This window comes from Prosopis cineraria, unplaced genomic scaffold, assembly GCF_029017545.1.
Source record: "Prosopis cineraria cultivar Desert tree isolate PC_DT_omini unplaced genomic scaffold, ASM2901754v1 PC818, whole genome shotgun sequence".
Lineage (NCBI taxonomy): Eukaryota > Viridiplantae > Streptophyta > Magnoliopsida > Fabales > Fabaceae > Prosopis > Prosopis cineraria.
This window is the reverse complement of record NW_026556143.1, coordinates 1-18,320: the sequence shown is the minus strand read 5'-3', so window position 1 is coordinate 18,320 and position 18,320 is coordinate 1. Positions and strand designations below refer to the sequence as shown.

At 33.9% G+C, this 18,320-nt stretch overlaps 1 protein-coding gene across 1 annotated transcript; it reads right to left on the bottom strand.

The window, feature by feature from the left end:
- Positions 1-6,355: 6,355 nt before the first annotated feature.
- LOC129298462 (squamosa promoter-binding-like protein 9) lies at positions 6,356-9,978 on the bottom strand. Its single transcript, XM_054936885.1, has 3 exons — positions 9,288-9,978; positions 7,270-7,409; positions 6,356-7,156 (listed from the first exon to the last, which is right to left on the bottom strand). The coding sequence occupies exons 1-3, from the start codon at positions 9,641-9,643 to the stop codon at positions 6,516-6,518; spliced, it is 1,137 nt and encodes a 378-aa protein (XP_054792860.1). The 5' UTR covers positions 9,644-9,978; the 3' UTR covers positions 6,356-6,515.
- Between the last annotated feature and the right edge of the window lie 8,342 nt (positions 9,979-18,320).

The following is an 18,320-nucleotide window of genomic DNA, read 5'->3' as shown; positions in this document are numbered from 1 at the left end:
ACCCTAAGAAAAAGCCAAAAAAAAAAAAACTAGGGATGGATTTTTAGCAGGCGAATTCACCGAGCCTGCCATGTCTTTGGAGATTAGAAGTTGTTGAATAATCAGAATTCAAGAAGGAAGGGTAAGCAAGAATACCTGTGAGAGATGAACGAGAGTATCAGTCGACTAGATTTAGAGCTTCTGGACTCCCGGACTCGCTTTGCAGCCTTACATTTGCTCTTTGCCTTCTCGCTTTGCTAAGCCTTGATGTCCATGCCCCCTATAAGTCACGTGTTTTTTAAAACAATTTTTTCATCACATCAAGATTTCGAGCCTAGACGGGAAGGGGCCATTACTTAAAGTTGCAAAGCAATGACTTGGTAAGGGAAGCACAGGCAGGTGCTACACTTAGAATCATCTGAAACTCGCAGGGTTGTACAGGCTTCTGCGCGTTTGCTTCCTAGGAAATGGATGGTGTTTGCCACCTCCCTATTTACATCACATTTTCTCGTCTAAGACGTAACAATTTCTCGCATTCTCACATTCATTCCATCATGATAGTCTTCATCTTCATCTGAAATTGACCTACTCTGCCCATCCTTTTCTATTTTGTGACCTCGGGGTGATTTTTCAAAAGACAACTCGATATGCGAATTGCTAGACTGAGTTTTTATGTAGTTTGCTGAAGTATGTTTGGTCGATCGAAAGAGGACACCAGCCGATTGACGAAAATGACTGGCGGCAATAAGAGCTCACATTTCAAAGGAATTCTCAACACTTCCCAAGACAATGATACCTATTTTCAAACCCTAGACCCTGGAGGTTGGATTTAAGAAATTAATGTATAAATTAAATCCACTTGATTTGTTATGGATAGAGTTAAGTGGGTCTTTTATTGCTGGCACTTTTTAAAAAAAAAATTAAATGTCATAAAATATAAAACATTTGAATAAAAATAAAATTTCATTAATGATATTCTTAATATTATTTTTTTATTATATTATTTATTTTAAATATTTTTATAAATATTAAATGAAATACTAAATCAAAGACATTTTAAAAAAATTCATATTTTTATTTTTTAAAAAATAAAGTTATAAGTGATTTTGTTTTCTCTTAAAGTATTTTATAATTTGAGATGGAAAAAATATTTTTAAAGTGTTATCACCAATACAAAAGGAAAGTGGATGAAAAGTGACTAATTCTTTTTTAAAATAATTTTTTGGTGGATAAACTAACTTCGTTGGATGGGATTAAAAAGGACATAAATTCAGAGGCTGTTTAACAAGCTTGGTGTTTTCTATCAATTATCACATAATGGCAATACTGCTTTCAAGGATTAATTATTTGGAGTTTGGCTAGACTTCTTGCTATTAGTAATGTAACAGGTTTGAATAGCCCTATCATATCCTTGATTTCTTCTCTACGACCAGATATACATGTACTAATAAGATAGTCTTCAAGTAACTGACACTTGCCAACGATGCCGTCAAAGTCAACACTGTATTCAGCCACATTGCTATGCTATTTAATTTGACTGTTGTTGCGCCTTCTCGTACACCTTGTGAACGCCTCACACCTTTTCTGCTTGCCTCTAAACGCACATATTGGGTAAGTTGTTTGGATATCTGGATGAGAGATTGTTGAATATCATCCAATGTTTTTGCACCCATATTGTCGAGGATGATTGGCTCTGGATAACACGTTTACATCAGTATAATTCTGATGTAGAGAGAGAATAGAGAGGAATAGGAGAGAAAGAGGAGAGAAGAACAGGGAGGGAGATTCAAAGGGTTAAGAGAAAGTGAGAGAGAAAGACAAAGAAGGGTGACTAAATAGTGCGAAACATTATCATTAGGAAATCGCAGATTCAATTACAGAGGTATTTATTATTTAATCACTAGCTATTAGCAAATAACTAACAATAACGGCAACTAATATTTTAACATTACAATTATATAACAGCTTACAGGTACGAGTATGTGTCCTTAAGCAGTGGCTAAATCATTTCACTTTCCAGTACGATAAGATAACGAGTATCTCTTTTGCAGGGTCAGACTAGAACTTCTGGAGACCGCAAAATCACTTCCGAACACGCTTATCAGGATTTTGGAAGTTATGAACAGTGGGAACATGTCACAGGCAATTGAATGCTACTCCAATTTTGTTAGAGATGCTCACACTGGAAAAGATGCAGGGTAGACTAGTAAATCTTGTGTGTCCTGTGGTTTCACTTTCAATACTGGTTGCTGCTTATACTTACCTGTATTCTTTTTTGACAGCATACTTACCAGTGTTCTTTACAATGGCGTTATTGCAAGGACAAGTTTAGGGTTCCCATGGTTCATTTTATAAATTAATTCGAATAACTTAATGTAATTGCAGAAATATTCAGGAACTGTTCTACAGAACTTGAAGAACATGCGCGAACTCGTTATTTTCAACCAGGCCAACTGTGTATGCTTTAGCAAATTCCATACATAATAGCCTGATTGTAAATGAGTCTTCTCTTTTTCTTTGATTTGATGGAACTTTCTTTACCTCTCGTCTTTTCTTTGTTCTTGATATTTAAAGCAGAAGGGACAGTCATCAACCCTACGCCTGTCTGATATTAGTACTCAGAACATAAGAAACTTTGAAGTTATAATGTTATATTTGCAATTGACCTGTTATATTTGCAATTGACCTGGTTGTGCTAATGGTGACCAAACTTCCTTGTGTAGAACGACTTTGAGTCAAACATCCTATCATGTTTGTCAATGTGTATTGTCAATTTGCTTGGTGCGAAAACAATAATGTTAGAGCATAGATAATTCAAGTCCGATCTTTCTACTTGAAGTTATTAAGCACCAATTCTTAAAGCGGGGGGGGGGGGGGATAGGTTTGTATGACCTCTATCACAGCTACCACTTGTGTCAAGCAAATATTTACATATAAAATGTTCATCTATGCTATTGCTTTCTCTTGATTTTTGAATTTTTATCCTCATCCCTCCTTAGCCCCCCACATGTTTTTGTAATGGAATATAGAAAGAGACTAGGTGCTATGTGAATTGCAGGATGCAGCTCTGGCTAAAACGAGGGAGCTGAAGAAATTGTGTGAGGGAACACGCTCATCCATGTTTGACGGAAGACTTGTCAATATAATAGCAGAGATCAACGCTCAGTTGACAAGTGGCTTTGGAGCATGAAGGTCGCTTGTTGGTCACAATGTCATCTTGAAAGAGGATTGATCGCTAAAGAAATAATGGCCTCGACAGCGAGAGCTCTTTTTTTCAATTTTTTTTTTTAAAGGTCATATTACGTGCTCATTTTCCTACAAAGACGATACCTTGACGATTGGTAAAGATACACGGTTGGTTGGTTGAAGGATTCAATTACCAACATAGACCAACCAAGGAAAAAAAAAAAAAAAGGATTGAAGTATGAATGAATGAAAGGGGAAGAAGTGCCTATTATGGTTTTAACTTTTATATAAGCAGAAATTGGTGGACGTGGATGGTGTGATTTTCTTGTTTGTTGGTTATGAATATGAAGGTTAGATGTTGGCGAAGAGGCATGAGTTTGAGTTGTTTCAAAGTTGTGGACCGTAGCAGGGCTGTAAAAGCAAGATTCGCAGCAGTAATAAGCAGCTTTGACCCAGACTAAGACCTATGTTCACAGACCGAGAGTGGAATCCTTTCGTCGTACTCCTTCTGGGTCCTTGGGATTCCCTGCCTCCTTGACACGGCCTCTCTCAGTTCAGGCGTTCACGCTAAGATGGCCTTTAACCAGTAGGTGAGCGTGAGCCTTGATACCTAACAACTGCATAAGTCATTGCATGACAAATATATTATTGGTGAGGATGGTCAGTGTGATAAATGATAACTTGAATCTTGAATTACTAGAAGAGTGTTTAGATTAAATGAAGTGAATATCTCTTAAGAAAAATAATTTGTTTTAGGAAATTTGGCCAATTAAGCTTTCCAGCTAACTGGGGGAAGATCTGCTAAGCAAGAGGATACAAAGTCATTAAGAATAAATGTATAAAGGGATGAGACCCTTGTTTTGTTTGAAATAATGAAGATCCTTTATTGTGCTGGACAAGTCGTCGAGGAAAAGGATGGAACCTTGTTCAATGGGGGATGGTAGCAAAGGCATGATGAGCAATTGGTGAGGTAGGAAAACGGCAGCACCAACTGAAGGGGACGACAAGGAGATGAGAATGGGAGCGGATGAGGCCGACGTTATTTGTGGGCCCATCCTAATTTTCTGAACATGCGTTTGTACTTTTCTATGTGCCACTTTTTCTGGTCTTCGGGATCACTTCATTACCCATAAGTCCGTAACACACACGCTGACTGCATACCCTCCTCCACTTGACTAACCCTTCTTCTTCTGGCCTGATTTTCTAACCATTGGTTGATCTATAATCACTTTTGTTAGCTTTACAGTATTTTTGCCGATATCGTTTTACAAATTTCTTTGCGTTAGTAAAAGAGACGTATTTTTCCAGGTGCGGGGAGAGAGAGAGAGAGGGAGAAACTTATATTTAAACAAAATACCACAATCGGACCAAGCAATAAAAAATTAGGTTTACTTAGTATATGAAATAAAATGAAATGAAAAAATAAATCAAAATTATTTCTTGTAAACAATAAAAAATAAAAATACCTTCTACACGAATATCAGAGGTTGGGGTTGAGCTCACTGGAGGGAGCTAGCCTTAAAGGCCATCTTTGCTTCGCCCTCTGCCTCCATCCCCTTCATTAAATAAAGGTTTTAACTAATGTCCCTGATAAATTTACCTCTATTGACTTATAAATTTTTTGGGAAATTATTTTATCCTGCTTCACTAAAAACGGAGGTGCAACCAACTCGAGATATCAAGTTGGCTGTGCCTGAGAATCGAGCCTTAAGTTAGGAGCTCCATTTCAACGGATCTGATCTTGTCATTTTTAAAGGTTTAAGTTTTAATTAAAGATCTTAGATTGAAGAATCTATAGATGAGATTGTTTGCGATCGGAAGTAAGGGACGAGCCGAAAGATAACATTTTTGTTGAAGAAAGAATCCTTATACCATGGTTCGCCAAGAAAGAAAGCTACATAGGGGAATCTAGGGTTGCATGATAAGGAGAATTACAAGAATGCATGGCAATCCCGAAGCCAATTCACAGGAGGAAAAAAAAAAAAAAAAAAAGAACAAACAAATTGCATGTTAGAAGTTTAAGTTTCACTGAATTTGAGTTAATATGAGAAAGCTTACATGAGATGAAATTAAATTTAATAATTAATATATAATAAAAATAACCCATAAATTTGGGTTTTAAAATTTTAAATCAAGAAGATATTTTCTTCGGTTGCCCCTTATAAAGGAAAGTCTTTATTCAAACCATGCTACCACGATGGATGGCTGTCAGTGACCAAGATCACGTCATGTTCAAACCCTCTGGTAACTTCACTCGCAACATCGGAATCTCTTTCCCTTTGTATTTTCTCTTGCAGAAGGATTCTTTTCTTTCTCTTTTTTCATTACCACAATATTCCAAAAAACTGGAAAGTATTATTGCAATACACACAAATTAATTTGAATTCCCGCCATGTGAGATCATAGTATATTTATTCAATGCGATGACTGTTGTGGTGCCAGAACTCGAATTCAAAGTCATAAAATAAGTTGATTTTAACTTCTTAGTCAGTTAAACCAAACACCCTCGATGATATAAATATATTTCTAACAAAATGTAGAAATAAAATGATGTGTTAGAAGGTTAATGTATGAAATTAATATGGAGGTGGACTTATGAGGCGGAGAGAACATAGGGGAAGTGGAACTATTTGAAAACCAGAGTGAAGAAGAAATTGTTAAAATGTTAGATGCGGAGCCTGTCCCATCCCTAGAAGCACGATTTGACAGGGCCGTGCCCAGAAGCAGAACCTCGCACATGCCTCACCAAATCAATTAGGCCCCACCACCCCACGACACTCACCCTACTGCCAGTGTTATCACACATCTCATTTTCTGCTCCCTTTCAACCTCATCAACCTGCCATACCTGTGAATGCAAATAGCCCTTCATCACCTTATTCCCATTCAGACCCAACAACGCAAAAACGCTTCAGGGTTCCGAATCATCAATGTTACTTCCAATACTTTTGTGTCGGCTATTTCATCTCTTTTGGATTATATATCATCATCAATATCGTTAACACTTCAATATATCCACTCCGTTGACTCCTATTCTTTGAATTTTTTTTTATGGTCAGTTGACAACAGACAAAAAAAAGGCAAGGCATCCAGCTACAAGGTAGCATCGGAGATCCTCATGGGGCATGTACATATCAATTGAAAATGCGTCAGTGATGACAGACCATGGATACAAACTTATAAAGCCAGAGTCACGACAACAAAAAGATTTAAAAACCATCGTATGTGAAGAAGGTTGAGTTTTAAACCTTCTAACAAACCAAAATACTGTCTGATCAATCAACGAGATCCTGTATTCAACACATCACATACAGTTCAAACAAAACGCAGGCAAGAGATGGAAGAAGCACTCTAGAGAGACCAGTGCATGTGATGCTGAGAATCACCATAGACCCTCGACTGCTCTAGATCCATGTAATGCCTCCTGCCCTGTTGTGACACGTCAAGCTCCCCAGGAAGAGGGCTGCTGATAGGCTGCGAAATTTGGTGACCCAGGCCCAAGTCAGGGACAATGTCATGAGAACAGCTATCAGCAGCAGCAGCATCAATGCCCTTAAAACACCATGAGGCATTTGAAAGTTGATGATGGAGGGAAGTTCCATGTCCATGATGAGAAGATGCAGGGAGTTGTGTGATGGGCGTGTCGTCAAAGCTCATAAAATTATTTGTACCAAGACTTGGTGCTCTGTTTCGAGGGGCCCAAGCTTGGTTTGACAGAAGAGAGAGAGCACAGCTTGAGTCTGTCAATCCTGAAAAGCTTTCCCCTGATGAAGAATTTCTGGAGCCAGAGTAGCTTGTCCCGCCAACTGGAGAACCTGCTTGCAAGAAAAGCAATGATGGAGACTCTGAATGGCCCTGCCATGGAAGTGTCACTGTTGGATTCCCAGGAAGCTGCTCAGATGATGTTGGTGTTGGCATCGAATTTCTTAGGCTAAGTTTAGGATATGAAGCGAATTCCATTAGAAATCCACCACCTCTGCTATTGTTGTTATCTGTTGATGCAAGTATCGAACAATTAATTCCGCTCTAGATGCCAAGAATAGCACTTGTGAGAGAGAGAGAGAGAGAGAGAATTGATATTTTACTGATATTAATAATGTCTAACCAAAACTAGCTGGAGCAAGTCGGCCATATCGAGAAGCCATCAGGGAGCCAGGTGGGGGTTTTCTCCTCCTTTCGTTATGACCAGCAAGTCGCCTGCGACAGCTTCGCTTTACTTGATCAAATTCAGAGAGCTGGTGAAATCTGGTCAAGGCTATCAAACAAGATATTAGATTTCCTCACTCAAGAACAGCCAGATGAACTTAGCCACCAAGGCAAAGTTCTAGGAAATATGGAATGCAAACACAGGATTTATGGAGCACTAGCATCAAGTCAATTGAACTAGTTCTAAGCATTACAATTACTGACACCTACGTTAGTTTAACTTAGAGACAGCAATTGATTTTCACACATACAACGTCAAATCTTACACAAGAAATGGTGAGCTCCATGGTAAAATACTAGTTTTAGACCGGCAAAAATATACAGCAAATACTCAAGCAACATGCCCCCAAAAAAGAAAAAATTTACATGCACACGTATGCAATATGAGATTGAGGTTAAAAAACAACAATGGAACATAACAAAGCAATTCAAATTGAAGTGGCGAGCCAGCCAATCAAACATGTCAGTATCCCATGAAGGTATTATTTACAAGCCTGGACTTTTGGTTCAGCTCCAGGGAAAAGACATTGAGAATTGAGATCTAGTTGACATCCTAATAATACCTTATAACTTCAGGGGATAACATTAAAAAATATCGCATACACATTATATCACAAGGCCAAACAGGCGCCCAACTAGCTTAGCGATTGGTCCACACTTATTTTGATAATGATAATATAAGCATAATTCAAGTCCCAAAGGTAATAAATTAAAACGCCAAATGAACTACCGTCCAACAAACCAAGCATGAAAGAAACAGAAGAGCATCTGACATTTTTCTAACACTTAATAGAGGTCATAAACCCGTATTTTGTATATTTATAGACTGCTATTAAAGATAAGTGTCGATTATGCTGTCATTTCCTAAACCATCCCCATCCAGCATTTAATTCATGGCTTTCAAAGCAAAGGATCCGCATGCAACAATTAATGCACCCCACCAACTAGGCTAGAGCATTCAATAGTTTCAGAATTTCATACTAATTCAGGCCAATGCACTGGCAGACAGACCGTGTAACACATTTACGGTCCCCCAAACTAGATGACCATCCAACTACGAATTTTGAAGGCTTTTAGGAATATTTGTCCGTTACATACTCACCCGGGACGCTGATTATCATGTTTCAGAACCAATTAGCCAAGTTAAAAAATAAACAAATCAACGTACTAACATGATATAATTCTAAATGCACAGAGCTACTAAAACCAGAACACAGGTTAACAATAAGCATTGAAGAAAGGAAAAAAGAGGAAAGTTCACATAAAGCACGGCATGACATCAACGGAAAAAGCCCTCACCACCCCAAAACAGGAGAAAACCAATACAAACAAACGTTGCATGTCCTGTCTTGTCTCAGTTTGTGTGAGGGGGGAGTTGCTGTAGCCTATAGACTTGCTATATTAGACCAAGTATCATAGGCTCACTGAGACTCGAATATCCACTAAACTATCCATGAAATTGCATACTGTTTCCTCCGTATTTCCCTTCCACCAACGAAATCCACAAAATTTCAACCCCGAATTTACCCTCTAAACCCCAATTATCGGACTACTAAGCCCTATTCCCTAGCGGCCCTGCACTAGAAGGGCAGAAACATACTTGTAACCGCAGCGAAATAAGACAACAATCACCTACAGCGGACGAAATGTCGGTTAATAAAATACTGATGCCAAAAACCAGAACAAGAGAGCGGTGAGAAAGGAAAGGCGAAGATGAGAAAGGGCAGGGCACAAGTTTATTCTGCAAGCAGAGAAGTAAATGTAAAACAGTATCTACAGACTGTGATTAAAATAAAATGAAACAGCTTAAAAAACAAAGAAGAATAAAGAAGAGTTTATTAGAAGTATGGAAGGAGAGAAGAGGAGGAAGGGAGGAGGGACAAAGGATAAATAAAAGAGGAGGATAACAGAGGTGACCTGCTACACTGTTGGCAAAACCTTTGCTCTTGACCAGCGACAACGACCTTGGGTGATTTGGAGTGCACACTACAGACTTTATGTCTGGAATAGTAAGCCTTGGCATCACTCAGATCTACTTTGCAGCCCTCCACCTGACACCTCGGAGGCTGAGCCCCCTGAGCCCCACTCCCCCTTCCCTTCTTAGGCGGGGTCACCCCTGCGGAGGACGCCGACGCCCCACCGCTGGATTTCACAGGACCTCCCACACCCACATCCTCGAAGTATATCTTCTGACCGAACTTCAAGCCGTTCAGGGACTCCGTGGAGGAGTTGGAGGCGGCGGCGGCGGCTTCAGAAGCAGAGGCGGAACTCATAAGTGAATAGTAGCAGGAGCGGAGTGCAAATTCTGCACGCACTGGAAAAGAACGAGGGGGAGGGAGGAGGAAAAGAAGGTAGTGCGAAGTGCGTGTTATTGATGGAGGAGAGGGGCAGAAGGGTGGGGGGAGTATGAGAGAGAGAGAGAGAGAGATCAAACGAGTGGTAGTGGGAGAGCAACGTGGAAGATGATAAAGGAGATGGTGGAAGGAGGGCAGGGAAAAGCAGTGACCTGACGCTGGGCCATGGCAGTATAGTACACTCAGACGCCGTCGGTCAAAAAAATAATGGAGGTGAAAGGCGAGATTGATAATGGAACGAACGGGGATATGTACTTTGCCTCCTCAAAAAAAAAAAAGAAATGGCTTTGGGGGGTGGGCTGGTCTGAGCCTGAGTCCTGAGAGCGAGGGAGTGCGGCCGTGAGGGGGAAGAAAGAGGGAGGCTTTTACGATTAAGGTGGTGTGAGGACTGAGGGTCTCACGCAGGGGCAATTATGGTCCAAGTGGAACCGTCGTTTTTAACAACTTTTTGGGTGTCTCAGTCACACCAACGAGAAAAAGAGAAACAGAATTGGGATCATTATTAGAAAATTTTAAAAAGGAATGTGTTTCAATTTGAGCAGGCACGCTGGATGAGTGGGAGATATTTGAGTCCGTACTATATTCTTGGGTCGGGTACGTTATATTCCGGTCACCTCCCCCTTCTCTATTATTTTATTCATTTTCTATCCGCCAGATTCTTCCCCAGCGGCCGGCAGCATTTAACTTAGCTTGAACATTTATTTGCCTTTGACGCCACCTGACCCAAAGTGCCCTTGTTTATTTATTTTACTTCCCCATTGATGTGATGTGACTTCAACAAAATATCTGTTGCCATCCACATGACTCGCTGTCTAATTGTTCTCGACCTCAAAATAAAAGCTTAATTGCGGCATAAAATTTGAAGGATTATTTATAACTTTTTTTAAAGAGATCAGTTAATTTAAGTTAAATTTTAATTAATTAATTTTAAAATGTTAATAAATTCTTTTGATTTTTTTTGTGATAATAAATTTAATATATTTAAAAATTTATAAGTTTAACTCTTAATGTTATAATTTTATTATGATATATTTAAAATTTATTTTAAAATTTTAATATTATTAAAGAATAAACAATAGGCCAAAACAAATAAAGGATACATTTATTTCATTGATAAATGGGCAATAGGTGAAGAATGAACAATACACTTAATATTTTTTTAATATTAAATATAAATATTTGTGTTTCCTTTTAAAATAAAAAAAAATAAGATGCAATTCATTTTAATAAAGTTATAAAATTAAAAACCTAACTTACAATCACTAAAACTGTTAGATTGATATTTTTCAATATTAAATTGATATTTTTTAATATTAAAGATAGACATTTATACTCCCTATTAAAATTTAAAAAAAAAATTGTAAACACATCACAGCAAAGTCATAAAATAAAGAGTCAAACTTATAAATTTTTAAAAAATTAAACTTAATATTTCTCAACATTAAATATAAACATTTATATTTTATATTAAAATTTTAAAAATAAATGACAGATATATGACAATAAAATTATAAAATTAGCAGTCAAATTTGTAAATTTTATTGAATTTATTATCAATAAAGGACCATAAGACTTTATTAGTATTCTTAAATTGATTGAAAATTAACTTGAATTAACTTATCTCCTCATGACTTTCTCAAATCTAATATAATTTGTAATAAAAATTTTAAAACGTATATGGGCGCATCGACTTATCACTGTGAAAAAAAAAAAAATCAGGGAGAATTGAACCACCAGTTTCCAAGACTAACGCATTTAAAATAAAAGTTCAATAAAATCAAAAATAATTCTGCTAGTCTAGGAGCACTTTTTACAATCGAGTCTTCAAGTGGAAAGATGGAATTGCTCTTTTATAAAACACGTAACAAAATATTTGTAAATAATATGTAAGGTTCATTTATTAATAAGAAAACATTTATCTATTTCATATAATTCACGTATTTATATTTGTTAAATGGGAAGAAATGTGCAGAGAGGAAATGTACCAAGTAATATTTATAACAAAACTCTTATAAATAACATTTAAAGTCTAATTATTAATAAAAAATATTCATTCATTTCATGTAGTTTATATTTGTTGAATGAAAGGAAATTTACAAGTTATGTAAATGAAATTTACAACAAAAAATTTGTGAATGACATTCAAATTTATTTGTTTACAATAAAATGTTCTTTTATTTTACATAGCCCACACGCTTCACACTTATTGGATAAGAGGACATTTACAAATCAAATTTGCAGCAAAACATCCGTAAAAAAAAAAAAAAGATCAAAACTCTTTTATCTTCAACAAAAGATCCATTTATCGCATAAAGGAAAAATTTTGCCTTTTTGTCAAAAAATTTTATTGCAAAAAGAAAAAGAAGTCATCCAGCATGCAAAATCAGTTAAAATTCTATAGAGCCTATAATGCAAATATATTAATTACAGGGCCTATAGTCAATTCTCCCGGAAAATTAAAATGTGTAAAAAAATCATACTATCCAAAAGATGTAAATGAAACGTCTTAAGAAAATATATTTAGCATAGACAGGTATAAAATACAAAAAAAAAATATTCATGCAATATAAAAAAAACATAATTATGCTCGTTAAAGATGAAACTTATTCCTCTCATTTCATGTATAAAAAACACAACTACATGTAATGGAATTTACAACAAAACCAATCATTTATAATATACTCTTTCCTTTAAAACTATAAAACATTTTGAATCAACTATTACTTTCAATAAAATAGTTGCTTATTTTTCAACTAACCTTATTTTTTTATATTAATCTCAATTAAATACCTCATAATAAATATAAAATTACTATCCATAAAATTTTTTTTAAAAAATAATAATTATACTTAAAAAAATTAAAATATTTTATATTTTTAAATAGAGAAATATAAAAAATATCCTTTATTTTCCACACATCAAGATGTTGAAAAACATGTCTAATTAGTAAAATCTGCAACAGACCAATCATTTCAGGCATTATTTTTTATTAATTAAAAATTGTATTATTTTTGACATCATTGTCTTTTAACATCTCGGTCTTATTTATAGAGACAAAAAAAAATACTCCATTTTTATATATAAAAAAATTATATCACATGATTTAAAAAAAATCAATTAATTATAACGATTGTATTTGAAAATAAAAAAATGAATTAAAATATTTTATATTAATTAATATAAGTACACATTAATTATTTCTCGTTGATGTAAATTATGAGAAGTAATTTAAAAAATATGTAATAAATGTTTTATTGGAATGGGCAACTTGACTTGTAAAAAAATATTCCCACATTTTTAAATTATAAAACACTTTTAGACAAAATTTCATTTGCCAATAACCTTTATTAAATACAATTAACAATATTTTTTAAAAAATAAAAATATAAACTTTTAAAAATACCCTTCATTTAATAACCTTAAATTCATACCTAATTAATATTAAATAGAGAGAGAGAAAATGTAATGTTGGAATAAGCATATTTAATAAAATCTTAATTTTTTTAAAGTATTTTATATTTTGGAACAGCAAATCATTCTCAAAAGTATTTTATAATTTAAAATGAAGAGAGTATAAGTTAAATGTGGTAGTTTCGCTGACTATAAAAAATGGAAGAAGTATTTGTTTTGGACATATTCATAAGAGACACAAATTATTATTGTATCTATATTTACTTTTTGATCTTTATTAAACATCGAGAATGTTATTAACTGCTATAACATATTTTATTTTTAAAATATGCATATTTAATAAAAATAAAATTAAAAGCTTTTAGATTTTTAGACAATAGTTAATAAAGACTAGGATTTTTGTTTTTTTGTTTTTATAAAATAGATTGAGAGAGAGTTATAAATAAAATTAAAAGGAGTGGGCGCACGTATAGCATGGCCAAAATACATCCGTGGGTATTGAGGAAGGAAGCTTGACGGAAGTGTATTGCCAGCTTTGCAGATCCGCCGGGCAACAAAAGAGATTTTGAAATCCGAGTAAGGGGGACTGATTCTGGGAAACATGCCGTTCGTTGGACACTGCGAAGGCGATAAATAAAGAAAACACAGAGAAGGCCAGGATAGTAGTGCCTGTAATTAATGAACTCATAACGAGAATGCTCTGCAGTCTGCACCCTCATTCTCTTCTTATCTTCATAAATGTGTCATGCTATACATACATATATATATATATATATATTACACATTCAAATCCTCACAAGTACTTTGATCAACTTCATCCTTACAAACCTGGATGCCATTTTTGGACAAGGCAAAAATCAGTCACTGGCCTATGCCCTCTCGCCGCTCTACCCTCGCTCATTAATGTCATCTCGTGTATTACCATATTTTCACTTCAAGTCCTTTACCCACGGCCTGTATTCTACATGTCCTCCACAAAAACTACAGCCACGAGCTTGGAAAACCATCATAGAGGGAACTGACTTATTGTCATAGACTCGTGGGAATAATGACGCTATACACGCTCCTAACACGCGCGCACACATTTGCAGCAGTCTTTGATTTTCAATAGTGACAAGTCTTTGTATTATTATATACTCACTTTATCTCTCTACATAAAATATTTTTAATTTAATCACATATATTAATAAATTTTTTATTTAATTGAATTCTCTTAAATCAGAATAATTTTTAATTTTACTCTTAATAATATCAATTAATATAATCGTGATAATAGATAAAGCATACAAATAATATCTCTTTTCTTTTTCTATAACAAGAGTAAAATTATTTGATTATTCAAAAATATCATGATACTTCTTATATTTAAAGATAAAATAAATTTTTAAAAAACCTTATATACAAAAGTAATGAAGGGAGTGTACATTTGTGTGTGATGGGGAGATTCACATAATTACACAATTTTACAAAGATAAAATTGGCCTCAGTTATAAAGTATTTCCTCATTCCCTCTATATAAAGTGTTTTAATTAAATTTTGCTTATCAGTAAAAGTTTGTTAGTTAGTTGAAAATCCATAAAATCAAAACATTATTGAGTTTTTACCCCTAAAAAAATGTCATAATTAATATTATAATGGTGGGTAAATCACACAATTAACATCTCTTATTCTTTTCAAGATAAAATTGAAATTGTTTAATTACTAAAAATTATTATGATACCTCTTATGTTTTAGGATAAACAAAGCTTCTAGAAAGCACCTTTACATATATAGGGATGAAGAGAGTATCTTATAAAAACATGAAATAATATAGTACCATTTAATGCTTATCACTTAATTCTAACGGAATTACTGAGACTTGAGAATACACAATGATCTTGTACAAACACCAAAATATATGTTCTTTTTATAATTTCACTAGCTACATTTTCCATGCTAATTCATATTATTTTAATTAACGAGAATAAAATTAGAAAATGCAGATATTTTTAATAAAAAAGTAACATAGCGATTTTTGTTAATTTATGTAAAAAAATTTAAACACGTTAGAAAAATAACCGGAGAAAATGTTAATATAGAAATTATATTCCGGTAAGGCATCAATATAATAGGAGCTGCAGAGCTAATGTCATTGGCACAAGGATTATTTGCTTTCATTTTATTTTTAAAACTTTTGCAAATATAGTCTTTATTATAAATTAAATCAAACAAATAGCCTAACATTTATATTATATTTTATATTATAAATAATTTATTATATTTATTAATAATATATCGTTGTATATTAATGATAAACCTCTTATAAATTTTTAAATTTTTAACGATAATCTTTTCATATATCAATATGAATCGGTCATACATGCTTCTAAATTTTTAAAAATTTGATTCATATTTTCTTTCTTTTCTTTTTTTAATTATTAGATCAAGATTTGAACAGTTTAAGATGTGTGTGTCTTGTAAATATATTAGAGTGTTAAATTATAAAAATAAATAATTAATTTAAACTGTTAAAATTTAATTTGAATAGTTTAAAAATTCAGTAAAAATCAAATTAAGAATGTTTTATAGAAAATAAATCTAAACTATCAAAAATATTAATTTTAATGGCTAGAAAAAAGAAAGGGCAGGAAGAGAATGGAAAGAAGAAGAGAGAAAATCCTTGCTCTCAAAGAGAAAAACTTGATTGAGAACATTATCATTTTTCTATAGGTCATATATATATGTGTGTGTATTATACACACACCGTCCCTGCTAACATCAATTCATATTCACACTCATATTATTATTAGCACACGTAGAAGAGAATAATGTGATGTCGTTTTCGCAAGTGACTAAAATGTCATTATTGGACTGGACATGTTTACCAAGGAGGCTGAGAGAGTAAAGTGATTAATTGGCCAAACATGTTCATTACACTTGGTGTTGACTTCTTGGCTTTTACAAGTTACCAATCCACTTATTCCGCCGCGAGGCTTCCTATAGATAGCATGAAATTACCCCGGCTTTCTTTTTTTCTATACTCTCTTCGCACCATTATATAAATTATTTTTTTAAAAAAAATTATTTAATGTAAAGTATAAGATATTAAATAAATACTATATAATTTTTTAGCTGTACAGTTGCACTCATATTTTATTAAGTAACTAATGATAATTTAAGATATAAGATATTGAGCAGGTAGGTATTATATATATTTTTTAAATATACCTTTATTTTATTGAGTACATGTTATACGTAAGTGTGCATTTTCACTCATTCCATTTTTTAGTGAGCAATTGTATCCTTTCTCTTTATACTCCCTTCCCACCATCATATAAGCTATTTTTTAAAAGCTTTATTTGATTCAAAAAATAAAATATTAAATAAGTGTTATCTATATATACATATTTCAATTATATTTTTACTTTATTGAATAATTCATGATGGTATTTTTTTTTGATGAAAGAATTAATAATAATATTTTGAATGAGTCAAATATTATATTTTTATATTTTAAAATATAATTAAAAATTTATAAAAAAATTTATAAAATTAAGATTAATATAAACTAATTAATAATGATTAATATTATTGTTTTGAGGAGGGAGTACATTATAAAACTTCATCTATGGTCTTTCACTTGAACAAGGCCCAAAGAAATCATCGCATTCCAATTTATAAGCAATAAATGCAGTAGTAATTATTTTATATTTACCGATATTATTAATATAAAATGATTATAGGTATTGACTTTAAACTACGGGCATCACTTAGCCTCTGCAGATAATTGATATCGTATTAATTACACCCTTTCTGGACCAAAAAAAGAGTACGATCTACATTATTACTTTTTTCCAACACGCGCGCGCGCAAAACCAACAGTGCTTGGACAGTGTCATTGTTATTTCTTGGGTAAATAAATCTTTAAAAAAACATGATCGAAAGCCGTTAGATATGTGTGTTAAAGTTTCGAAATATAATTATAATTATCTTGGCCAAAAAAAAAAGTTATAATTATTACTGCAACCTTTAACTTTTCACGATGACACAATAATAGTAAGTTCTGCAAGCTCTACTTTTGAGCTGCCAAACATAAGACGGGAGCTTAAAAAGGCAGGTGGTGGATGGGTTCATGCTTGTTTTTCGAGCACAGAGTGAGCAGTGAGTACAGCGTTCAAGTGTGAACTAAAATAACCCCAACAAGAATTGGACAGCCATTAATGGTAATATTATATATAGGAGGTAGTATTACTGCAACTCATGAAAGATTAGCCACTGCGTATGATCACGCAGACATACAAAGAACCATACTTGAAAGCTAAGAAACAAAGGAAAGTAATTCAAGATCGAAGAAGGTCAACGACTCAAATTATTATGTGATGTGCTCTCATTGACGAAACTTGTTAAGAGAGATATCATTGGGAATTGTGCTAAACAAAACGAGCGTGATTGAAAAAGTTGACAACCACCACCAATGGGACCATTTCTGAGTCATTTGTGCTGATCTGCGATGCTTGTTTAGCCCAATATGCGAGTATCTGATTGTCAGCCTACCAATATGCTGTGTTGAGCGATTCTCTGAGCAAAAGAACCGGACGTGTCTCTCACTCGAATGATGTGTCTGGAAATTTCGCAATTGCAATTATCATGACTGTCATGACTCTACACACACACACACACACACAGCTTCCTGGTCTGGCCCTAAGCCAATAAACTTCAGTGTCTAACACATATCATCAACGACTCCTTCTTGTCGGAAAAATGATACTGCTATTTATATCTCAGACTCGGCATCTCACCGATTCTCCTATGAATATCAGAATTAATTAAGAAGTATAGTACATTCAACTTATAATTGTCACTTTAGCTCGTTATTATTTTGAGACCCATAAATGTTTAGATCTACAGTACATACAGGTATAAGTTAATGTAATAGCCTGAATTTAATCCTTAATTAATTAGTGAAATAATTAAGTTTAAATTGTTAAATGAAGTTAGCGGATGGCTAAAGATTAATGTAGTATGTGATTATAGAAAGCTAACGAATGTTTTGAGTTGTAATTTAATTTTAGGATTAAGTCTAGAGTGAAGTTCGGCCACCCAACATAAAAAAAAATAGAGAGAGAAAAATAAAGAAAAATGACTCTATATTACATGCTATAAAGCACAAGCAACCAAAAACACAAAATTCACCTCCCTGTATCAC